This window comes from Anopheles arabiensis, chromosome 2, assembly GCF_016920715.1.
Source record: "Anopheles arabiensis isolate DONGOLA chromosome 2, AaraD3, whole genome shotgun sequence".
In the NCBI taxonomy this organism is placed as follows: Eukaryota; Metazoa; Arthropoda; class Insecta; order Diptera; family Culicidae; genus Anopheles; species Anopheles arabiensis.
The window spans coordinates 46,434,733-46,461,736 of NC_053517.1; the positions used below are offsets into that span (position 1 = coordinate 46,434,733).

General features: G+C 43.1%; 1 protein-coding gene across 2 annotated transcripts in view; it reads left to right on the plus strand.

Annotated features, from left to right (window-relative positions):
* The window catches only part of LOC120895118 (putative tyramine receptor 2), a 38,683-nt gene that overhangs the window by 2,516 nt on the left and 9,163 nt on the right, over positions 1-27,004 (plus strand). For both annotated transcript variants that reach the window (XM_040298151.1, XM_040298153.1), the window contains exons 2-3: positions 14,733-15,748; positions 18,730-18,832. In XM_040298151.1, the coding sequence (XP_040154085.1) occupies positions 14,917-15,748; positions 18,730-18,832 (935 nt within the window). In that variant the 5' untranslated portion in view covers positions 14,733-14,916. The remainder of the gene's footprint in view (positions 1-14,732; positions 15,749-18,729; positions 18,833-27,004) is intronic.

A 27,004-nucleotide genomic window follows, 5' to 3' on the forward strand; every position in this document is an offset into this window, starting at 1 on the left:
TCTCGCTTGCCCGAACTGAGCTAGGCTAGGTTCAGAGTCGCTGCTAATTGCTAAGCTGGATCAAAGGAATGGCCAAAATTTGATCATCAACATAAATTAAAAGTCATACCACCCGGTGGGCTCCGGTAGGAATGGGGCTGCTGATTGAAAGTGAGTCTAATTAAAAACCATGGTAATGAATAAGTTCGATGGGCCGTTCCTGTGAGAGCTGATATAAATACTTGCTTCATTACAACCAAGGCCACAACCTAACGCGGTGGACGGTATTATGCAAAGTAATATCCAAATCTTGGGCGACAGGGCCTTGAGAACAGCACAACAAAGTTGGCGATTTTCCATGCTCCAAAACACGCCATGTGACAGCTACGCAAAAACCTTTTTTTAAATTATACTCACATAAACATTTCGCAAAGAATGCAAAAAATAAAATGGTAATTTTTATCTTCCCAACTAGCCCCCTTTTTTGGGGCAAGCATCTGTTCTACTATTTGATTTTGTTATCGGTCGAACCTATCGGTGGGCAGTGCCTTTCTTTCGAACCCACAAAACTTAAGAACATTTGCTGCCCTGTTGCGTCCTCCACCAGGTTCGCCAAATGTTCGTTTTCCATTATTGCGCTCTGTTTTCGTTTCCTTTGGGGAAAAAGGATTTGTTTTTCTTCGGAAAAGAGCTCACGCACCACGCTGCCTATTGTCGGAGATGGGCGCGCGTGCCTGGGAAAGGAGATGTCGTGCGGTTTTAGAGCTTACGGATGTATTTTAAAATTCAGCCCGTGCCACCGTGCCCACCCTGCATCCGGCCGAATTGATAACGGATCGAGCGCAGCTTTGAGGGTAGGGGGCAGGTTATGTGGCAGCTGTCGCTGAAAATAGAGCACGAAAACATCATTTCCATTCACCGTCCAGCCATAGTCTTGTGGACGTTGTTACAATGGCTGACCACCGGAATCGTCAATCTGAATTGCCGCTTGGATTTACTTGGATTTGATGAAGCGCGAGATGTTCAGCGACCATCCGTCTTCTGTCCGATGCTCAGCACCATTCGTGTTCGCTTTGTCGTTGCTGCCCGGTTAAAATCCTCCAAAGACACCACCCGGACCCGGACACCAGTCTAGAGCAGTCGATTGTGGCTAATGGGCTATAAAGCGAAGAATTACCAACAACGCGAACAATGGTTTAATTAAGTTTCGTTTAGGAGCTGGGCCGGTATGCCCTAACTGCCCTGCGTTCGCTCGTTTCTCTCTCTCTCTCTCTCTCTCTCTCTCTCTCTCTCTCTCGCTCTCTCTCTCTCTTCTGCACTTTCTACTGACTTCCATAGGCTAACGAGATGCCGGATGTAAATTTTGCACCGGTTGCCGGGTGCGGAAAAATGCCATGCTGAATAAAGCGAAGTGCGCAATCGAATAACCTCACCTTTTTTTTGTATAATCTAATCAACCAAGTACGCCTTGTCATGGTCACCGCTCACTCGCATCATTTGCTTCAGCTCGAGACAATCGGGCGATGCATGGAAAAGGGCCCGAGCCATTTGAACAAGCCGTTTGAAGTAAGTGGCAAACGAAAACGAAACACCATTCCAGGCCACTATCGTGCGGTACAATTCTACTCTTTGCTAACAAAGAGGGAACTGCGCGGCCTATCTTAGCTACAGCAAGGCTCACACAGCAAGGAGTAAAGGAAATCAACACATCAGGGAAATGTGTGCCCCACTGATCATCACACACACACACGCACGAACACACACACACGAGAGTGAGGTTGAAAAGCAAACTTAGAAACAAAACTCAACCCACAGACACTCCACGGAGCACCCTGAACAACCGCATTGTCCTAGAATAATATCGTCAACAGTAACAACCACACGCAACCATCGTTCCAGCGGTTGAAGTAGAGCGGTACAAGCCCTTTCTTCCGTGCACCGTAAACTTACTTTCCCTTCATGCTATTTAACCTACCGTAGATAAAGAATTAGCTCACCAAGCCCACAAAGGGGAGACCGGAAGTTGATTTCGAACCGTGTTCACTAGTGGTTAAAGTGGCAAAGTGGAGCTTTTAAATTGCAGGTCTGCTTGAAAAGCATGGATTTCCATGCACACACTAACATCCATTCTAATGGGCTGGCAAAACTATGGCGATGAAACGCTCGCCTAGCAGTGGTGCGGTGTGTTTGTGGAGGAATCTGCCTACTATACCCAGCCATAAATTCTGACCCAACCACCTTCACTTTATATCCGCTGACAACGAAAGCAAACCGCAAGCTTTGTAACAGCACTAAACCACATGCTTTCCTAGCCTAGTGATGTTCGCCCAGCTATTTGGATCAACCCTATCAGAAACCCTTTAAAAGCCTTTGTTCTGCTCGACTCTCACCTGGGCTTGGTTGGGCCGCGCCATCGAGCGAACACGGCAGCGGATGAGCAAATAGCAATCATCAGGCTGTCATGTTTTCATCATTGAGTTTGTGCTGCCCGTATGACGGACTGCAGCAGCATGAACACATCCACGCAAAAAAAAAGAACACACTTTGCATGGTTCGTACCATGCCACACACAACCACTCCAGAATAGAGCCCTCGACAGCAAAGCACGGTAGCTGCAGTCGCACGTTATGCTGGATCGGTTTGCCATTGCTACCGTGGTAAAACTGTCACTTTACGGTATCGGGTTCCAGGGAGCCGTTGCTTTGACAGTGTAATAAATTGAACCGTTGAGAAGGCTGCCCCGCCCGGGCACGCTCGTTTCAGTCCAGCCAACCGAGCAACCCTCAAAAAACCCGCGCGCACTAATTGCTTCGGTTAATCAAATCAGCTTTTCAATTTTATGCAACCCAATCCGCCGACGGTGGCGGTGGCGCCGCCATGGCGTCCCGTTTGCAGCCAGGACTCGCTAAATACCGACGATAGTTCTGATTACAAGGCCGAGAGTTGAGCACCATCCAGCAATGGGGGGAAGCTTGTAAACAGACATTTAGTCGCGTACTCTTCAAAGTCCTCACCCAGTGGGGAGGTGTAAGCACGTGAAATTAGTTGAATAGACGGGTGCTTAAATTAATCATTAAAAATGAGACATCGTGTCAGTTGACGAAATGATGCCGGAGCTGCTGCCTGACATCATCGGCACGGAGGAGGGTTCGGTCCCGTCCCACCCATGCACATTTGGTGGGCCCTTTGCCGAGCGTCAGTCAATCAAACGTTACCCAATACACGCACCAATATCAAGTTGCGCTACGCTAGTAGCGTTTACCGACCGCGCAAAGTGCGTCAGAGTTTTCTTTGTCTCCTGTTCGCGCTCGCTGTGTATTCGTGCCTGCTCACAACTACAGCTGCTAAATGGCCCTGTGCCTGCTTCCTTAAAAGGTGTCCTAGTTGATGCACGATGCCCCGCGTTATCTACCGCCAAGCACGATGCACAGCGTGAGAGGAGCGTACAAAAAACACACACACCATAGCACAGGGTACATTAGTGACATCGGCAACAATTTTCCGACGTCACGCGTGGCCGCGCAATCAACGTTGTACGTTATCGCTCCAAAAGCATCGATTGGAGTAATTCACGCGAGAAACCGATTAGGCTTTTCCGCCCGAAACGGTTCATTGGAGGTATTTCACTTTTTTTTGGGCAAAGTAAATCTCACTTCCATTCCAAGGCACGCACGAATACGTAGTTTCAATTTTGTTCACCACAATGATAGACAGTGTTTGAATGAAACTGGGAAAGCCAAATTGATGCGACATCGCGCGTGAACGAGTGAAAGCAATTTAATGGCTTGTTGGGTTCATTGTACTATGATTAAGATGGTTCCGTTATTTACAAATCATGATAGACTAAAATTTTACCAACTTTGAGGTCTTTCACGATACAAGCCAGCTGTTTATATGGAATTTGACAGTTGGCGGCTAAAATCATGTCAACGCTCCATACAACACAGTGTTGTCCGTGGGATAAATACCCTTTTATCCGGTATTTATTTTTGGGTTTTTACCGGGTTTTTGCCTTTTTCGATTTTACCCGATCAAATATTGGGTACTTTCGTTAGAATTTTCAATTAGTTTTTGACACTTACGAAGTTTATGCAAATACATGATCTCTCTACCTACCTTTTTAATAAATTGTATTCTCTTTCTAACGAAACTATGATTCAACGCATTTGTTTTCCCATTGAAGATGCCGTGCAATGAGAGCTTAGTTTGTTAATGATTTGTTCAATGTTCAAAAGAACTATCGTATTATTCATAAAGTTTTAAAATTTCTTCAATCCTGAAATTCACTTATTTTTTCCTCAAATTGTGAACTTTAAGATTTTATGCATTCTCAAAAAGCATGTCGAATCAAAAAGTAAAAAATGCGAATCATCTAAGTCTTTTACCCGTTTCATTTAGCTTGTTCTAAATTAGATCGATTAGAAAAAGTAAAAAGGAAATTGACAACTGTGGAAAGATCTTTAAGCAAGTATGAATGAATGTACAACAAAACACATTACAGTTTATCCACTTACCGAGCTGGTAAATCATCGTATTTGTGGTACAATTATGGTTTAAGCAACGAAATATTTTTACCTTATAATGTTACAGATGATGTTCTACTTCTTATTCTTAAGATGTCAGCCCTACGTATGTTGGCACGGTCGGGACTTGAACCCATGACGATAAAAAACATGCTATGAGACCACCTGGACTGAATACACTTTGATTCTGGATTCCAACCTTGTTTTGCCATTTTTCGAACACGTACTCGAATCTAATTCTAGATTTGGGGCTTGAATAATCTAGACTGAAAATTGCAGGCTAGTTTTATGTGTGGTTTTGTATGGAGTGTTTACATGATTTCAGCCTCCAACTGTCAATCTCCATACAAAAAACTGACTAGCATCATGAAGGGCCCCATTATCAGTTTCTCAAGCGGTCCAGCTCGTGACGAGCGGTCTATTCCAGGCTTGAACCCATGACGGGCATTTAGTTGAGTCTTACGAGTTGAGCCTGCACAACGGTCGTCATGTCATAAATACCAATTACATCCAATTGTTGAATAATAAACTGAAATTAGCTTTTGTGCCATTGAAAAAAAACCCTATTTAGCCGGGAAAATACAGTTGTTGCGGAGTAAATGCCCGTAGAGTTTTTCCCAAATTGAAAATACCCGAATTAGTACATCCTTGGTTGTACACGCAGCTGATATCGATGTTTGGCTCGGATAGCAGTTAATTTTCAAAGTATACACAAAACAGGATTACATTTTTCACCTCACACAAATTTGCTTTTATATCACAATACAATGTTGTTACGTACGTTGAGCTTTAAGTAAACAGTCAAATTTCCTAGAATATTTTTTTCTCTCTCCGCGAACGTATGCTATTCGTATGAACAATGTGTAATGCGTTTTGAGTGATAGTCCCTTTCGAAGCAAAAAGCTAACGTTCATCCGGGGGGACTGACACTGACACATGTAAAAGCACAATGTCATAGAACAAGTCCCATAGGATCGACGAAGTGGTTAACGTGTAAAAAATTATTTGTTCTTACAAGCAAAAATACAAGCAGGTGTTGATCATTCATGAGCAGATACATTTTTTTTCTTGTAAATATAAAAAATGCTAGAGTTGTAGATCGTATAAGGTATTTCTTGGATAATTCTAAATGACATTTACATGACATTTGCATTATTGTGCTAGAATTTTTTATTATATAATTTATTTTAAATTATTTGCTTTTGTATTTTACCAGCAGTTTTACTTGTTTAAGTTTTTTAATTCAGGAGGAACGGCTTTGCCTATGGCTTAATTTAACTAATTTTTTATTGGAAATACATTAGTTTGTCAAAATTAGTCGCTTTTGTCAAAAGATTTATATAAAGTGTCATGTTTACAGCAAAATAATCATCTTATTATTCTTCTTTGGTAGAATAACCGTTGTCGGTCAAAGCCTGCCTGTACCACATTATAGGCTTGGCTGGCTTTCAGTGACTTATTGATTACCATAGCATGATGGGAGCATATTCCATTCGGGACTTGAACTCATGACGAACATGCTGTTAAGTCGTACGAATTGACGACTGTACCACCAGGCCGGCACAACAACCAAATTATCGAATGTGGTAAAAGATGCCTCAAATTTCCTAGTGCAGTTTTCATCGACGCTGCCATCATTAGTGAGAAAAGACCAGTCTAAACATAATAACTTTAGCAATTAAAAACAATGGTTTCTATTACAATTTTCTCTGTTCCTCGTACTAATTTCTACGTTTTGCTCGTTAATTAATTTAAAACAACATTTGATTCAATACGTTTTAAATCAGTCATTTTGCAGCTGTTTTCCGCTCCCGGCAGCCGGTGCAAACTTTACATCCGGTTTTAAACAGATTATTTGTTGAAGAAAACAAACCCGTTTTGTCAAGATTAAATGCAAATAACGATGGTAAAATTTCGTGGAACTAATTTAAAACTATTTTCGCTCTCGCTGTCGAGTTGTTGACTGAGCCATTCAAAAGCTACCATTATTTTGTTTGTCGTGTTTTCCTGCCCACAAAAAACGTCAATCCGTCAAAGTCTTCTCCACTCGCCAGCAACGCCAGGAGCACAGAAAACCGTACACACAAACGTCCGTCTCGGCCTGGCATTACTCCCCCCCCCCCACCTCTCTTCGACCTATAGATGTAGGTGTAATTCGATAATTCTAATTTATAACCATCTCCAGAGAATGAGTTGGCGGTTGTGTTGAAAAGGAACCCTCAAACGCGAGCTTGGACCTTCCACGTGCTTCACCGATCGGCGGGCACAGCGTTCCGAACGGTAATTATGCCACGAAACTTTTCCTTAAAGCGAGCGTTTCTTCGTCCATTTTTCCGACGCATTATACCCAGATGCATCGTTAGTTTTCCGGGAGGATTCGTTTGGGATAGCGCCTCAACACGAATAAATAAACTCAAATTACCCTGTATGGGTAACATCATGGGTATACATCATCATCTTTTGACTTCGTTCAGATTAGAACGCCCTTCGTTCGAGGAAAAGCGTTCGATTTGGACATTAATTTGCACCGCGGCCCCGAAGGCTCGGCACGACACTTAATAGTAATTAACTGTTACCACCTACGAGCGATTTTGCTGCAGCTGAGTGAGAGCTGGGGGGCAAAACTATTCATCACGATAATTTATGTTTACTTTGCCCAAATAGCAACAGCCTAGCGCTGTACCCTGTAAACCGTTGAAGTGAGGCCAAACTTTACAAAACGCACCCAAGAACGGTACAGTCAGGAGTCGGTATAGACGTTATCTTTTGTTCACTGGCCATGTGCTAGAATCTCTTGCCAGCAAGAAGGAAAGGAATGGATGAATATACCAATTCCATTAGCACAAAGACAAACAGTATTCTATTTCGTAACGCTCCTGACCAAGTTCGTCAGTCGTGCTTGTTTGTGTGTGTGTGTAAATTGAAATGCAAAACAAAGACAAATCGGCGAAACAAATACGCAAAAATGCATTCTACAAAACCAGTTACATAAGGATTTATTCGCTTCCAATCCTCCACTGATACTCACCATACTATGACCGTTTGATACAACAAGATTAATGTGCCCCGTTGGGTTCGATGATCAAAAGTCAGCACTGTATGTTTTGGCAGGATGCAGCTGCTTCTTGACTATGTTCCTCCGGAACACAATGCACACACCATGAACGGATTGCTGGGTTACTTCCGCCGGAATGACAACATGTCACCAACACAAACGAGCACGAGAGACATGCTGGAAAGCGAATAAATCTTAAGACCCCACGCTCTAAGATAATCTTCCCGTACAACCCGTCAAGACTACACACCTCCCGCAGTCCGACATATGAGAAGTTTGATCTTCGGGCAGGAGCTCGTTCGGGATTACACTTTGCGTGTTGCCTCTTTCGAACCACACTTACTTAATCACCTAGTGTCCCAGCGTGCCGCACTCAGCTCCTCGGACTCGGACTTTGATTTATTTCGTACTTTTCGTATCCCGTTGGTCGCACACAGCCCTCCAGGCAAGTGGGAGATGCTAAATTTTAATGATGTCTGCAATTTCGCTCGCTTGCCATCGGTTCACACGACCGCACTCCGGAAGCTTGACGATGGCATTGTTAGCAGCATGGTAGCGTCCAACGCTGACAGGCGGTGTGTGCGTGTGTGAGTGTGTGTGTGGTTTGTCCTTCGCCAAACCATAATAGCACGTGCTAAACTTTTCGTGCAAACCACAACTACCAGCGAGCAACACAAACAGAGCGTGTATAGAGTAGCATCCTGTCAACGCAGCTCGTGACAGCGTTACGGAAAGCATGGGGTGCATTCGGTGAAAGCACGCGCGATACGCCTAGATGCCTAAGCAGGAGGCATGCATGAGTTTCATTATCTCGACCGGGGTGTTTACATTGTCTAATTAACGAACGAACTGCACTCTACGCGTGCCAGAGGTGCACTATGGTAAAGTACTGACTGCACCTGATGACTTAAAATCAGTCTTGTGACAAATTACAATAGATGATGCGCTATATACATTGAAATTTCTTGCAGGTCTTGAGCTAAAGAATAAAATTTGTATTAAGGTTATGTATTTACAGATACTTCAATTAAGTAATAAGTTCTTCTTCTGGGCGTGAAAACGCTACGCGATCATGCTGGCCTATTCAGGCTTCCGAGACTTATTTTTATCACGCCGCCAGATAGTTTTTGTGACGAGCGCATGGTCCAGTTTCGAAACGACTCTGCCCATCCTTGGAGGAGCTGACGAATCTATCGAAGAGACCGGTGAAGGATATATGTGATTTGCATGTACTTGACAGAGTTTCTTACGGGGTTTTGATTGTTTCCCGTATTGTTTTGGGTTTTTATCATCATTTATTGACCGTTTCTCATCTTTTTAATCTATATTTCGATTTTTTGACACCATATATTATTAATGCAAATGATTTTAAAAATCGTGGATACACTCATTAAGTAATAGGAAAGATAAAATAAAAATGTGGAAAGCATCTAACAATCTTTCAGAAACTACTATGAAACGCTATCACACAGACCTTTTTAAATAATATTTACACGATCTTATGATCTTATCAATTAGTAAAATATGTGAAGATTCTTCATAAATGAGTATATATGGGCTCATCCCACGATTTGAGACATTTTGTCTCAGTTAAGAATTTCTAAGAATAAGGGAATATGATATTTGAATTTGATAAATTTTGTTTTGCTAGTTTCCACAAAATCATCTGGTTTGAAAATGTCTACATGAAATACAGCAGAAAAATTCTTATTACAAACCCAAAACCACATCAAACTTTGTAGTATTATATGTACCTTACAGCCATGGCAATTTCGGCAAAGGTGCGCTTTTTTATTGTGTTTATAAATTAAATAATGAAGCGCTCATTTGCGGTTTCACATTTCGTTTGCTCTCATAAAGTTATGCGGCATCTGAGATGAAACAAAAAGCTTAGGAAAATAAAACAGTTTGCTTACTTTTCATTAATATTACACATTTTTTTAACATTGTCTGTCGTGTTCAGTTGGACATTTAATCATGCAATATGGATAACTTATTCCAACAATCTTATAGTTAAAATAATTTAACATTTCCCAAAAACAAACTCCGAATTTTGTATTATTTAGATGGCGTTGTGTGACATAGTTAAAACTCATAGCTTTGCATTATAAAGCTCTTAAATTATTTGACGTGAGCATTTTCTCGCATGACATTACGACTCCTTACGGAAGATGAGAAATCATAGTTTATAGATTTTGTTGAAAATATGAATGCGTCAACTGTTGTCAATCAATTTGGCGACATCTTTGAATATGATATTCAGACACATCCCATAGTCAGAACCTGAAGCACCACCATGTGTTTGTGGACTACGAACAGCATCACCCGACACCGAAGTGCACCGAACATGACAAACTTTTGACTGTTGTTGCCTGCTCTTACCGCCCTCAATGCACGCATGCACCGACGTTCTATTGCTCGGTCGATCGTAACGATGCTAATAGCATAAATATTCAAACAATAAGGCCATCATTCCGCTACCGGCATTAAGCTGAGCCCTCCTTTGTCAGGTTTATCGCCGCTGAGTGGTGGAAAATTTGAAAACAATCTGCTAAAACCTTGCGGGCGCGTTGCAAAGAGGATATTCTGACGCAGGATGATCGTTTCAGCCTGTTTGCATCGAGAGTGGGTAATTAATTCGTTTTTTTTTCCTTATTTACGCATGCATACCGTTTTGGAACAACACACATACACCCGTCCGTTGCTGTGCAGCGTTTCGAGCAAATATGCATGCTATTTCGAGCTTGTGCCGATGAACGAGCGATACCGGTTCGAATTGATTCATGCAAAGTAGGTTACAATGAAAATTTAATTCAATCTCGCGAGCGAAAATAAATTGGTTGCTGTGCATATAATTTTGACAGCAATGTGAACGAAACAGCCTCATTCAATTGTTAGGTTAATGCTTTATTTGTTTCACTGCGGGTTTCGTACATATCGGGCAGCTATGGTACGTTTTATCCATCGGTATGGCCTGCGGCAAGCTAGGCTTCAAAAATACACAGCAAACACATAATTTTTCTACGACTGTTACGCACGTTCCCGGAGGTATTGTACAGAACAAAAAGCTTTCGTTTCACCTTGCCCTTCGCAATAGCTGTTTTTGTTTAAATTCGATTTTTTACTTTTCTAATCTGTTGCCTTTCGCAAAACTGTTTGAATAGGAACGCGTGACATGAACCAAGAGTTCTGATACCAGACTACATTTTTTGCATCATTCCCGTGATCGGGTTTCAAGAAGGACGAACAAAGCGTTTGCATTTTTTTTTTTTGTTGGCCATCTACCCTCGGTACACGGTTTCAGATTCGTGAAAAATTTCGTATCAAAGAAAGAGCAATAAACTATTTTCTAAACGGGTTGTTTTGTTGACCGTTTGTTGTTTTTCTTCTCATTGGTAGAACCTCTTACTAGATGAAAGCAGAGACGATTGAAAAAGCATGAGACGATGCTATCAGTACATGCAAAAATGAAATGTTTGCTGCATGCGTAGATGCTTATGAAACGAAGTTATTTTTGGCATCTGGGACATACCGGTTACAAAGGTGACGATCCTACGAAAACATTTTTAGTCGGTTCAACACATGTTGCAGTTTCAGTACAGTATTGCATGTTTAGTATTATTTCTAAAGCGTCGGTTCTAATACCACGATCGAGACCATGAACATTTTGCCCAACATTTTAAAATTAATAAATTATCAACAAAAGAGCAATTTGTATTCAATGAATCATAATGTCACGTATGTCATATATTGAACAACTTTGAGCTTAAAAAAAGTACAGAAGTCATAACATCAATACAACACTGCGATGTTTTAGATGAAATGTTAAAATCTTCTCATGTTTAATCCTCTGTAACATAGATATTCGGGATATCTTTCACACTCTTGTGTATCGATAATTTAGTATTTCTTCTGGAAAATCCTAGTTCGTCTTAAGCTCGTTTTAGTTTAGTAATGTAGCAACGTAATATGTTGAACTTCCACCATACATTATCCATAACTCTCTAAGCAAGATGTACGTGATCAGAACTAGTAGGCTAAAACACCTACACTGCATACCAATGCATCGGAAATTTAAAAAAACATCACATGATGGCGTGAAAATGGCAGAATATTCTCTCCAATTGCCACGTTTTGGTGGGGCCAGCAAAAGTTTAACGTCAGTTCAATTCTGCCCTGAACCGACCGCATGAAAGCCTACGCCAACGGAAAGGCTCCATCCGACGTTGGCGAGCATTTTATGTTTGTGAAAGCTCGAGCACGGTAGAATTAGTAGTGTAACAAGTTGTAAAGAACACAGCAAAACGGTGAGCCAGAAAAAAGCACAACACTGAGCGCCTTTCGCGCGGCATTAGTTTCGTGTTTGAGTTTCCGATGTGGAAGCTATATGCACAGTTCATTCCTTCGAGCAGGCAGGGCGGCCTTTGAATGCAGACCCACGGGGCAAAACGAGCGTATTGCGAACGAGTGTGTTTGTCTACTTTACATTCGATAAGGAACCCAGTTCAATCTGCACAAGTACATGTGGCAAAACGTCCCGTTCCGTACATATCTTGCCTGAAAGTACGAAACGGAATGTACGATAACAGCCGTACCGTCTCGCTGCTAATGGGAAAAACGGAAAATATCCGCATGTTCCGAAGTGGCTTGCTAAAGGGGAGGACGACAGCACGACCTGCGATAAGTAGGGATTATACAAGTTTTTTTGTTCAGCTGAAGTTTCTGCACGATGTTCCTGCACGTTGTGATGTCCGGCGAAAAAAAATGCAAATAATCCATCGTGCATGGCAATATTTCATTGCAAAGCTGGAGCGACCTTATCACTGACCTGCTTCTTCTGTGTTCTGTTTCGTTTTCAAAGGTTATGTGATAAAAGTATTTTTTTCCCGACTATAGTATTTTGTACAGAATCTTCGCAATTGTATTGATTTTATTGAACACTGCGTGTCGAATACCATCGCGAGAACCTCGGCTCGGCTGAAGGGCCACACAATTATGCAAATCTTTTATATCGTGTGCACACCGGATCGCCTATCAAAGCAAAACAATCGTTTCGTACACCAGGCGGCATAGCATGATTGGGACCATCCTAGACCCTAAATTGCAGCCGTAGCATCTTATAGTGTGCGGTCTTCATCCTTTAGAAGCGTCCCAAGCACCCAAGTCCCTGCGGGTGCGTTTGCAGGATTCCAATTTGAGCCGGCTTTCTCTCTGACCTCTTGCGGGTTCTCTCAACTCACCGCTATTGAATCATTCGCGTCCATGCAATGTCGTCTGAACCGTACCTTTTTTGCTTTTCTTTGTTTGGAAACCAGAAGGAAGGCGCGTTGACCGGTTAGTCTCTCTGTCTGGAAAATGATATTTATTCAAGCGGATTACACAGCCCGAGTACTCGTAAGCCCTGGTAACTGAGATTGGAAAATTGAGCGGCGCTTCGTCCGGATGGGTCGAAACGATCCCATGTAGCGGCTATTTGCTTCAACACATGGGGCTCACATTTTCCGTAGCATTTCCCAAGAAAGGGACTTTTATTGCAAACCGTAGGCAGTGCATGGCAACAAAAAATCACACGCGTAGATATTTCAATATTGAACCAAAACCATTATCGATAACTATGGAAGGGGATACGCTCATCTCAACTAACCTCGATAGGCGGCAACATACACAATTTAAGTGTTCGATTTCTTTATAACACCGTGCACACAAAGGCTCGCCGTGCGAGCTCGAAAATCGTTTCAAGATTTGCGTGTTCGGCACCTACACTACCACACTACCATCGGCCCGTGTCGGCTCGGACAAAACTTTCACCAAAGTACGCCACCATCCATGCCAAGTCGGTCGGACAGGTTCATGAAAGGTAACATTTAATCCTCCCCGTTGTGCAAAACTTGCTACATTCCGGAAGTTTTGCGCCATTTGTTAAGCGAGTGCTCGCTTCCCCGGCATTTGCTGCGCAAGGGGGCTGCTGTCAGCTCGGCGGATGAGATTTCGGACTCAAGAATTGATGAAAAAAGTTAGACTTTTGATCAACTGTAGCGAGCACAATCACGAAAAAGGTGTGCGTAATTTTGGGACCGTTTCATTAATCTGCATCCAAAGTTCCTTCATCACTGAGGGTGTTGCGTGTTGGTGTTACATTTAATTTCTTTCGCGCCTGTTATAGTGTGGCTCACTTTAATAGAATGAAAGGACTACCACAGGCGTCACGCATCAGTTAGCTGCGATGAGGTGCAAATAATTGATAGTGAACATCGCATTGCTATCCTCACACATTTGCTTTTGAATTGATTGAATAGTTAAGTTAAGTCATAATCACATTATTGCTAACCTGGTAAAAGTAAAGATGCACATATCAGATGCATTTAAATCACGCATTCATTATTGGTGTAATCAACGCTAACGATTCCCGTCATTAGTGAGTTTAACTGCCTAGTGTATAAATCTTTTGGAAATTGAGCTTTTGAATACTCTTTTTTTCAAGATGCTACTGAATCTATCATTCCCTGTTATTACGAAGGCAATTTTTTTGCAGTGCATTTATTTAATATTCAATAAAACAATAAAATTTATTTGCTAGTTTGATGGCTGGTAGATCGAAATTTGCTACTGTTGTTAAATACTTGGAAACTTAGATGATTTTTTGAATTTATAAATTACAGGGTTTACCAACTTTGCAGGTCATTTTGCGATGTAAGCTGTACATTTTGTCTTTTACGAAACATACTTTGGCACTTATTTGCCTATGTTTTGTACATAATTATACACAATTTGAGGCATTTTGTGTACAAAACCGGAAAAGGGACTTGAGATTTTACAAGGATATGTCGCTTCACCAGAACTCGATTCATTTAATAAATGATTAGCATTATAATTAACTCAAAAATAATCTTGTGCATGATAAAACATGCAGCAAACTTCGTAAAATGACTTGAAAAACGCTATAAAGATGTAACCGGACTTTCAGAATAGATCATTGCTTATTTGTAATTAGCACAATGCAACTAATTTCTTCAGTGAAGCAAATTAATATAAATTAAGCATCCAAATATTTACCCACCTTTATTGTCTGGTTGTGCATCCCTGCCTTTCACAGCGTCGTTACTGCTTCGACATGTTGACTAACTGATTCTAACTCGCACCATCACTCATAACCTTTATTATATTTTCCATTCCAGCTCTACCACTTACCGCTGTCGTGTAGCGAGCTGGTGGCAATCAGATTTATTAGCCCACCCTTCCGTTTTCGGAGCAGTCGATCGTGCTACTGCTGCTGCTGCTGCTGCCACTGATGATGATGACGATGACGTGTTCCCACAAATACTATCACCTGCGCCGTCTTCTTCACACGCTTTGCAAAGAATGAGTCGCGTGCAATCGTTAGATGATCGAGATAGTAAGCGACGGTCGAGCACGAAACCTGCCGCACTAACACCGCTGCACCTAGCAACGGTGGCCGCCCTGCCGGCCACGGTAACGGACGCAACCGGTCGGTTTGTGACGACACTCAACCACACGCACGCAGCCGTCCCCACGACCGCCACCAACTTCTTCAACCTGATCGACCCGCTCGAGCTCACGACGCGCTCCCGAAGCGTTCCCAGCCTAGCGGCCAGTGCTGCCAGCATTGGCAGTGCCGCATCCCATGTGGTCGGCGGCCGAAGCCGTACGCTAGCGGCGCTGTCGGCTAACGTCAGTGAGCTGGTGGAAGCCGGTAGCGGACGTGCGTACGATCCAGCACTGTACGACGATGGTCGATCGCTGTACGATCCGCTGGCGGCTGCGACGATCACCACAGTCAGCATCGGCAACACCACGGTCCAACCGGCAACCGTGTTCGGCCCGCGGCCAGGCGTCACCGACGGAAGTGTGCTCATCGGTAGTGGCACCAGCGCGGCCACCACACTCGTGGTGGATCTGGTCGGCACCGTCGATCCGACTGCCCGCCAGCTTGAGCTGCCGAGCGCGATGGATGAACACTTCCTTATCGCCAACTGGCAGGACTGTGTCGTTGTGATACTGTTCTGCCTGCTAATCGTAGTGACTGTGATCGGTAACACGCTCGTCATTCTGTCCGTGATCACGACACGCCGTCTACGCACCGTTACCAACTGCTTCGTCATGAGCCTGGCCGTGGCCGATTGGCTCGTCGGCATTTTCGTCATGCCGCCGGCCGTCGCCGTTCATCTGATGGGTAAGTATGGGCAGGGAACGCTCCGGGCCTGCACGGCTGCAAATAGTTTGTTTGCATTGCGAACGAATTCGCAATTGATGGTCAAGTTTCATCGGCACCCACCGGCTGCACCGGATCCCGTCTAACCTTTCCCCCCCTGTGAAGACGCTGTGTTCGATCATACCCGTTACGAATTGTGCGGTACGTGTGATTACTCGTGTACGTATGGTATCGTTTGGTAAACATTCGATATGACACACATTTAAGCAAACGTCAACAAAACTCTTATGGTACACAAACACTAATACGCTCACGCATTCATCCGTATCTGCCGGCCGGTACAAATCACTTACCGGTCTGACCGTCCGGCCCGATCGGTACCGTGGCCACATTGCTAATAAAAGTTGTCCGCTTCACTTGGAAGTTTTTCTCCACATTTCCAAAAACCCGTCCACTGCTAACCCACCACCTTGCGAAGCGGGCCTTCTGATTGCTTTGCCCGAATGTCGTTGACGTTCGCAAGTTTTGCCAGCGCGATCGTTTTCGACAAACAAGGAACAACCATTTTGTATCCCGCCGGTTAAACAGCGTCTCCGGCGACGGCAAACTTTGCAATTCGGGAGTTTTGCAGCACACAAAAAAGGTAAATAATAACAATAAACTCGTGCAGCGCTGCTTCCATCCATGCTGCTCGCACTAGGAGCATACGGACGAGTTTTCTATTTACAATTCCGTCCCGTCATGGTACTTGATGCTGGGATCGGAGGGAAAGAATCCTTGAAGTGCTTGGGCACTGAACGTTGTTGTGGATGTTGTGGTTGTTTTGTTCGTGGCCACTACTACTTCTACTGCTGGGCCGTACCGCCGCCGTTCGCCGTGCATTTAAGATCATGGAAAGGACATCTCGATGACCCCTTCTTGCGGCCGCGCATCCCACTGTAGGAATGTGAAGTTGATAAATTGATTTACGGTATGGTTGCGAAATTTACGACGCTGTCAAACCGGTGCTCAATGTTTTCCGACAGTTTTATCGCTTCGCAGCGATCATGAAGGGCTTTCGCAAAACACAGCAAAAACAGAAAAAAAGTGTGCGCCCTTAGGCCGTTCGTCCAGAGTGGTAGTCTCATGCCTGGAAAAATTGTTTATTGCACTTCCTTAATTCCTTTTCTTTAAACACGATAATAAACTCAAAAGGAAAACTCTTTTTTTTTTTTGGACTACAACTGTTGACATAGCATTTCATCTTCAGGTTGAATTAAATCACACTAAACCGTTTACGGGCTTGCTCATTCGTAAATCTTAACTCTGGTGCCGTCACGTCCGTTTGGCGCTGGATTTAACCCTCATTGTGAAATCACTATCAACCGTCCAGCGCGTAGCATCGCTTGATGGATGTATCATGTTGGATAGGTTTCGCTTCAATCGGACGCATTGTGATTTCACAAGAGGCCTCCCCAGGATGGGCCGAGATTGGGAATGACCGTCGTAAATGTCGTATTATAAAGCCAAGTAGTGTGCTATTGATTTTATTTCCTTTTGCTGTACTGTACGCCACACATTGGGGTCACCACTACATCCAGCATGTTGCCGGTACAGATGGTTTACGGGATCATTAATTTAAGCAGCCATTTTGCACTGACATAAACATGTGAGGGACATTTGGAACGCCGTTTTAAAACTGGCGGGTCGTATAAAATCCCTTTGACTTGTAAGTGGTTGAAGAATTTTCGCAGCATAAAAAAGTCCAATCCACACGCGGTTGAATGCGGTCAGACGGGTACGTTCTTTCTTTTCTTTCGCTTTACAGCACCCATAAAAGCATTTATGCTTTCCAGCCGAAAAGGAAAGCCGCAGCAGCATTTTGTTTGAGAGAGCCGCATGGCAGTGAAAAGCAAAATAGCAGCACTCCCCACTAAATGTGGCCGCTGTACGTTTTCTGTTTTTCTTTCTAGCACCAGCAGCAATTACGTTCCAGCTTTTGTCTGTATTTACCGATGCTAATATAACTGCAACTCCATTTTCGGGTGCAGTTCGGTAAACCACTAAAGCAGGACCGTACCCGCTCCACTCGCTCGACGGCTCGATTTGTTTAATTTTCTCTTGACCAATTCCAATTTCTTTTAATTATACAACCACTAATTCTCGCTGCTGGAAAAGTGAGTGCCCGGACGGTTCACGTAAGCGCATTCCGGTGCTAAATTACATCCCTACCGTGTCGTGTGAGTGTGCTCCCCGTACCAGGTGCTATTAAATTTGCTCCGAAAGGGAGATTAACCAAACACAAGGGAGGAGGCCAAGTAATGGAACGACGCGGGCAGTGGATTACAAAAGCACGGGTCAGCCGTTGCATTGATGCGCTTCGCTTTTAATCTGCCCTACGGGCGAAGCAGTCACGTACTGCCACCGTACGGCGATGTGGAGAGTGCATTTATTTTGTTGTGCTTGCTTTGTTTTTTTTGCTTGCTGCCCTCTTCACTGTTGCTCCTTTTAATTTAATCCATTTCCCGTACCGAGGCAATCGTTTAGTGGAAACCAGTCCTTTTCTATCCGCTGCTACTTCTGCCACTCTCTCACATAGCAATGCTTTTGCTAGGCAGGACTACATTTCATCACCCTGCTTGCAAGATTCTTCACCGTATCGAGCTGATTCGAACCATTGGCAACCGACGTTGGCAGGCCGCAGCAGGATGGATGGGCGGGTATCATTAAGACATGATAGGTGATATTACTTTTAAAAGACAAACATTCCTTGTACCCCTACCAAGCTAGCGCTTGTGACGACTGGTGGCATTCGCTAAACAGGCACTCCCTTGCCCTCCTCCCGTTCCCAAAGAAACGTGTCACCCATTTGCCGTCGCCATTAGCGCGACTTCCCCCGCGATGGTGCCACACTCGGTCGTCCAACAAGGGCTCCAATGAACATTTTTCACTTGTTTTTCTTGCCCTCCATTTTGTTCAACATTTTTATTCATTTCGGTTCTATTCCCTTTCTTTCTTTACAGGCTCCTGGCAGCTCGGATGGATTCTGTGTGATATATGGATCTCATTAGACGTACTTCTATGTACAGCATCAATTCTTAGCCTTTGTGCCATTAGTATAGATAGGTATGTACTTGAGGTAGGACGTGTTTGAACGTATGTTTGCTCCATTTTTTTTCAAGGCACGTTTGCTCATGCTTCTGTGAGTGTGTGTGTGCTGTAAATCTAACCTTTTCATCTCGTGCATTCCGACACCGCCCGGATCTAATGGACCGTTGTCGAAGCAAGTCGCTATTTGACGGAAAACACCCAGCTCATACGACTCCCATTTCGTCTTTTCTAATGCCGCACAAAATCCAGCTATTCTGCAACGAACACACCAGGTGCTTTACGGGCGCTTGTTAGCGAGGAACGCATTACCACGATGGCCGTTGTTTGGGGCGGGTATAACAAATCAGAAAGACTTTGACACTCGTGGGCTCGCATGACGATAAATGGCAAGGGGAGCAACGGTCCCAACTGTGTATGATGGTTGCGGCCCCGGTATTCTGACGTTTACGTTTGATATCCCCAAACGGTACGGATGGCAGGTGATACTTGCAACGGTACTACACTGATGCTTGGCCTGTTACGGTTGCTTCGAAGGCTATATATTATTACACCTGAAGCTCATCGGGATTTTCCCGTCTCGTGACGATGACACGATTGCAAACAATGTAGTAGGTTTTGCGTGTCAATTGCGTTTTCCCTGGAATTTTCCCTGCTTTGGCACGAGCAGTAATATGGGCTCATGCTTTATGCTCGGCAAAGGCGACAGACACCCAGGGGAATTGTACCCGACCGCACATAAAATAAACCCCAATACTATCTAAACGTTACGGGAACCACGTGGGAGCAATACTAGTATCGTTAATGGATGCAAAAAAAGCATTTCCCCACACGATTTGGTGAGATATGATTGAGCGGAAAAGCAAAAAAAATCATATCTTCCAATCATCACCAGCCAGACGGGTTTGTGTACTATATGCTAAAGCCGTAAAGAGGCGACGTTGCCGGGACACAGAAAAAACAACGTTCACACCCAAACACATACACATACACACACATCATATCACACCAATATCGGCAAATGAAACAAACTGGGTAGCTGCACAAACAAACAACCAGTCTGCCGGCAGCGTTCGGTGATAAACCCACCGATTGGTAAATTGCTGAGCCCATTATGATTCTGCCGATTGCCAGCCTGACCCAAAGCTACCAATCTGGGCGAATTCTTTCGCAAGGTTTCTTTGCGGTTCGAACAAATTGCTTCATCAGCAAAGTGGAAACGACGGGCTGGAATGGGGTCTGGAAAATTGGGCAACTAAGCGACTCAAATCGGCACGATTGGCACACCCGATAACGGACGTAGCTTATAACTGCTGTGCGAATCCATGTGCGACTTTCTTCTCGATATGTGTGTTTGACTCGATGTGACGTTAATGTGTTGGATGGGTTCATAAGCAGCGATTAGAAAAGCGGTTGGGTAGCGGAACAAAAGGTGTGCCTGTGCGAGGGAAGGGATGTAGGTGGTACGTTCCGATCGTGGAATTGTTGCCGGTTATGCTTCATTAGCACATTATTAACGCCTACCATATGCTGGGATTTGGAAGTAAATAAATAAATGAACGTGTCGGTGAATAGATACCGTTCCGATTGGAAACGTAACCCAACGGTGTTGACCGTGACCGTCTAGATGCACAGTTTGGTACTTATTGTGGACCTATTTCATGTGGCATTTTCAAGTTAGTTATATTGACATGGGTACTATTCATAATTAAATATAAGGACAGTGTTTTCGATTGGCCCTATATGCTTTAGCTGTTTATGATTAGGAGCGTTTTTGTCTTTGAGATGTTATATGTTCCATAAATTTTGAAATAATTAACCTGTGCCATTTTACTTTCTATTTACCATAAAAAAGTGCATTATGCTCAACTGCATTAGAATAGTATTCCAAGATAAGGAATTTCAGCTTTTTACAATTTTCCTTTTATTGCTTCATTAAACCCTTATGGAACTTATGAGGCTTTATGGACACCCTATGGTTATAATTTGTTTTGGGATTAGTATAGACATATAGCCAATTTTACAATACCTATTTGTACACGGAATTCAGTTAAGAACATTTTTGCAAGTAATCGTTCAAGTATATCATTGTTTATTCGAATATATTTGTATTTTTATAACCAATACACCACATTTTTGACATTATATTGAAGAGTGAAAAATTTGCCGAGAAAATCAATGACAAAATCATATCAAAAAAGCTGTACGACCTTTGCTTTGTTTGGCAGGCACTGCGTGTTTCTACTATGTTCATACAAAGCATTACTGTACGCTTATTATATGTTTGCTTACTACAATCGTATTAGAAACATTAAAACCTCACATGCTCCATCAAAAAAGTGAACAGAAGCGTACAACTTTGATGTGATTACAATTTCATACGCATTCCCTGCCATAGAAGAAAAGCTGGAAGGAAATTTTCACACAGTAAAAGACAAACACCGGTGATTCCAGCCTCGAGAATAACAGGCATCATATTCATGCATGGCTCATGCTAATGAAGCCTTAATTTTTGCCTCACTGTTTTGAATAACTATTTTGGATCCATTTCTCACTACGCTTTGAACGTAGTTTTTGGGATTCCGATCTGCCGTAAACTGTAGAATAAATGCATGCTATAATGCTTGGCCGTAACATCTTCATTCCAGTCCTGTATTCCATTCTGCCAGTTCACGAATAAGCAGCAGACCCAGGCACCACCCATCTGGAGAATAAATTACATTCATATTACACCGCATAAACCACCGCACTCCGTGCACCACCGGTGAGTGCGAAATGTTATGAATAATTTCCATCCACCAGCACATCCAGCAGCCCGGCATTACATTCGAGATGAATGAATACCAATCTGATAGCTGAAGCGATGAAGCTCGGAAATGAGCCAGGAATTAAGGTGAAAAGAGCGAACATCCAGCCAAGGCCCAGCAGTTCTAGCCTGGTTAAATGCAGCAGGATTTGTCGAGATAGCACCATCACTACACCGCGCCTATAGCGCCGCGTAGCGCCCCTGCGGCAATTCGGAAGTAAGAAAACGGTACATCACAACGGCAGCAGTTACACCATCGTCTTAAGATTGGCCGTAGTGCCTGTGCTGTGAGTGTACCATCATCAATGCACGGCTGAGTTAAGATGAACCACCGCCGACGATGCTAACGATAGTAACGAGCGTGCGATAATGTGCGTCCTGGAAATGGGAAAGATACCACAAATTGATTTACATCGCACCGTTATATCGTTTACGCTCTCATCACATTTACAACCCTCCTGTTGAGCGACACTGGTGACCTTCGCCTCCATAAACAGGGATTTTGGATGTAGAGAAACTACAACAAAAAAAATCCATCATAAGACCAATAATATTAAAGACCTTTCCTTCGGGCACTCATGCTGAGAGCACTCAGGGAGAGGACAACACGGCGTTCGTTAGAATTTCGGTCATTTTAATTTTCTGACAGTTTTCAGACAAGCCTTACCAGAAGAAGAGGACAGATGCCATCAACTACCGGGGTATTACATCCTTGTGTGCCATTGCCAAGGTGTTCGAACTAGTGATATACAAAAATCTGCTTCATGCATGCCGCAGCTACCTAAGTCCGTATCAACATGGATTCGTGCCAAAAAAGTCGACTACCACGAACCTGGTTGAATTTGTAACCTATTGCACTAGTCAAATTGATGCCGGAGCTCAAGTCGATGCAATTTATACCGATCTAAAAGCAGCATTCGACTCTCTTCCGCACGCAATTCTTCTCGCTAAACTCGATAAGCTAGGAGTTCCCAGCCCGCTCGTACAGTGGCTTAAGTCGTACCTAATTAATCGCACATACATCGTGAAAATTGATAAGCACATGTCCAAAGAAATAGTCAGCAGCTCGGGTGTGCCACAAGGAAGCAACATTGGCCCGCTTCTCTTCATATTGTTTATCAACGATGTTACCCTCGCTTTACCTCCCGACAGTATCAGTCTGTTTGCCGACGACGCAAAAATTTTTGCGCCTATTAACAACACAGGTGATTGTACATTCCTGCAAGACTACATCGAAATTTTCTGTTCGTGGTGCAAGCGTAATGGACTGACTATCTGCATCGAGAAATGCTACTGTGTGTCTTTTAGTCGATGCAGGAGCCCAGTGATTGGGACCTACTTCATGGACGGCACTGCAGTTAATCGACAGAATCATGCCAAAGACCTGGGCGTTCTGCTTGACTCTAGTTTGAACTTTAAACAGCATATCGATGACGTTGTAGCCAGAGGAAATCAATTACTTGGCGTGGTTATCCGGACAACTAATGAATTCCGCAACCCCATGTGCATCAAAGCTGTGTACAACTGTATCGTTCGTTCGGTTCTGGAATATTCGTGCGTAGTCTGGAGCCCAACTACCGCTTCTTCAATTGCTCGAATTGAGGCGATTCAACGTAAGGTCACGAGATATGCCCTACGCCTACTTCCCTGGCAGGATCGCAATAATCTTCCTCCGTATGCTGCGCGGTGCCGTCTTCTAGGCCTTGAACCTCTTTCGGTTAGAAGACGCAATGCACAGTGTTCTTTCATCGCTGGATTGCTAAATGGCTCTATCGACTCATCGCCATTGTTGCATCGAGTCGATATCTATGCACCATCCCGAACACTTAGGTCTAGAGAAACTCTACGGCTCGCTCAACCCCGTTCCAGTGCTGGTCGGTCAGACCCTATGTTCCGCATGTGGGCTGTCTTCAACACTGTCTCGGATTGCTTCGACTTCGACATCTCAACTCAGTGTTTCAAGGAACGTCTCCGGCTTTTGCCGTGGCCGCAGTGAATTGCGATGCAAATCTTGTTTTTGCTATGTATTTTTTTTTTTATTGAACTGTTACATCTTAATTAGGCCATACGGCCCGTTGAAGATTAATAAATAATAATAATAATAATAAAGATGGAAAACACCGGCTAACGGGAAAATAGTTTGCAAACTATATTTAAACCTCATACACAAGGTCAATCGAACGTATAATTCAATTAAAAAGTGCACTCCTGTACCTCAGAATGCGTCGGTTGGTAAACTTGGCGATAATGACGGTGTCGTGCGAATGGATTAGGTTTGAAAGTTGGTTTCACTCACCTGTGCCAAAAGTCTGCAACAAATTTGTGAAGCACGACTTGCACGAAACTTTTCTGCGCCAAAAGTGACTTGCATCCTCGTGTGACAGAGGGAACTTCGCGAAAAAGCGAACGCTAGCAGTGACACCCGGATTATTCTCTGGAATGTTGTTGTGTGTAGAATTAATGCCGCTTCTTATACTTTCAAATACACGTCGCGCTTGGATTTTCAGTAACCACAACGAATGTACGGTAGCATCCGCAGGCAGCAGACTAATTAATCAGCTTATCCGCTGTGTGAAAGCGCTTTACCAAAGACAGGGAGGTGGATTACACACGCCGTATGCGGTCGACGCGTTGCCGGCGGAAAATGGGGGAAAGAGGCGGTAAAATTTACACCAGTGAGGGGCCTGGCGAGATGTTTTGCACCCTCATTAGACGACGTCCGGGAAGAAACAATTCAATCACTGTACAGCGCCCTAAGCTTCTGTTGCAGAGATTTGCGAAACAAGACATCCGGTATGGTGGAATGTATTCCACTACCGTGTGCCGGTTGTACGATGATGTATCCTTGAGACTGAGTAAGCTTTAAAAGTACTGCTAAATGGAGCTGGCACAAGCGCTTTGGATGAATGCCCTGAATGCCTGCCAACTACTCAGTTGAAACACCGGTTATTCGTCTTACGAACACTTTAAAAAGGATCAGCGAACCGTTTTATTCAACAGTCTATAGAAATGGTCAAGCTAGAGCTTTTGGTAAATCAAATTTTGCGATAACTTCAAAGCAGCCATCATAATTACTAAACGGAGCAATTGGAATTATTAGAACCAAATCACTCTCAGTCCTTTGGTCCTTTTGATTTTGTGAAATCGAGCGTGAGATTGTTTGGTTGTGAATTCAATCACTTACGCTTTAACAAAGGGATGAAGGAGTTGATATTTGGATTTATTTGCGCTGCTTTTGAAACATAACATCACAGAAAAGACTTCAGTGTAGTGAATACAAATCAAATGATTGGCGAAAGTCCGTTCAAATCGTAAGCTACGTGTTTTAATGTCAGCTCACGTATAAGCTCAGCCCCTTGAGTGGTTCAAAGACGTCAGAAAAATTGCGTAGCAACAACGTCGTTTCCATTGGGACTTTCAATTCAAGTAAAACCATATTAGTAGAGGATAACTAGCTATTGAGATAATTACCCATTTAATAAATGAGTTCCACTCCTTTGACTTTTGTGTAAAATCGTCTTATACTGTCTTATCCATTTCCATGTAGCTGAAGAATGACGGATTCACCGTGTTAAAATGTTCAATACACTCTTGATCCGAGAGCTTGATTTATGTTAACCCGTGCGTCAACTATTTATTAATAATTGAAACTACATAACAATGGATTATGGCAACATTATACTCATTTTTCAATATAAATCGGGTTTTCGTATGTTATCACCTTACCGAGAACAACATAATAAAATAAATACTGTAGAGTAAAATAAATATACATAAAATTGTCCGATGAATAAACGAACTTAATATGAATATAAGCAACATGACCACCAAGGGGAAAAAGAATTAAGAGAGGTCCTTAAACGGGAACAGAAAATGGACAGGGATATGTGGAAATCAAAAAAGGTTACACAAAGACAGTGCACGCAAAAACGAATCATTACGACCACACGCAGAATGGCGTCACGGGATGAATACGGTAGAGCGAACATGGAGGGATCGCTTGGGCACATGCATAGGGATAGAGCAGAATAACATTGGATCATCTTTTTGATTAAACAGATGTAGGCAACCAATTCAGGGGTATTGATGAGCTATGATACTTCTGGCACTCTTTCGTCCGGATCAATCTGATGAATCCGGATGAGTCCGGATGAGTCTGGGTGAGTTCGGCTGAGTCGGAACGAAACCGGTAGAGTCCGGGCGAGTAGTTTAGGTTGACGTTGCAATTGCTAATTCTTAAAATGACTGCCCATTATCGTTTAGACAATTCTTGATGAGTTCATTGACTTTCAAGTCGTATATCGAATATGTACGAAAACTGATCCGGACTGATAAGGACTGATCTGGACTGATCCGGAGTGATCCGAAGGGATCCGGAGTGATATTATATTAGATATTAGTGAATATTTGCAGATGATATCAACATATTTCTCACAGTGTCCTCTTTGTCTGATTGCCAAGCACTTCAAAAACATTTGGACGCGTTCTCTACATGGTGCTCAATGAACGGCTTGACCCTCTGTCCCGATAAATGCAACATGATCTCTTTCAGTCGCAGATCAGATAAAACACTATTTTCCTATAACTTAAACACGCCACTTTAAATAGAGTGTTCTCCGCGAAGGATCTGGGTGTCTGAAGACTGTGAGCTCTCGTTCTGGGTGTCTGAAGACTGTGAGCTCTCGTTCAAGGAACACATAAACTTTGTTATCAATAAAGCCAATTAGTCTTTTAGGCTTGATCTCCCGTATGGCTTCCGAAATACGTGACCCAAGGCTCTCTATTGCTGCTGGGTACGTCCCATCCTTGACTATGCATGCATAGTCAGGACTTCGTCTGGTACTATAGCCATGGAAAGGCTTGAGAACATACAAAGAAAATTCTCTCGTCCGTGGATTCCTGCATAATTACAATAGCAGCATGCTCGGAACGCTGCCGGTTGTTGGGTTTGATTGACATCAAGACTTGTCATTCACATGCTCAGGCTTTGTTTATTGTCGGCATACTAACCGCTAATATTGATGCTCATTCTTTTCTGTCCAATATTCCTCTGTATGCTCCTTCCGGTTGTCTTCGTGACATTTAAATCCCTCGGATGCGTTATACTTTCGCACAGAACGACCCGTGACTTAAAGAATGTGAGTCCTTAAACAATTACTATAATCTTTTTTACTTTAATCACTATTTATCCCGCTTCCGTGCTCTCTTACTGGATTCGTCCTAATCTATTCTCTATACACATCTTTAAAGTAAAAAAATTAAAGCCCAGAGAGGCTTACTAATGTGAAAATAATATAATAATAATAATAATAATAATAATAATAATAATAATAATAATAATAATAATAATAATAATAATAATAATAATAATAATAATAATAATA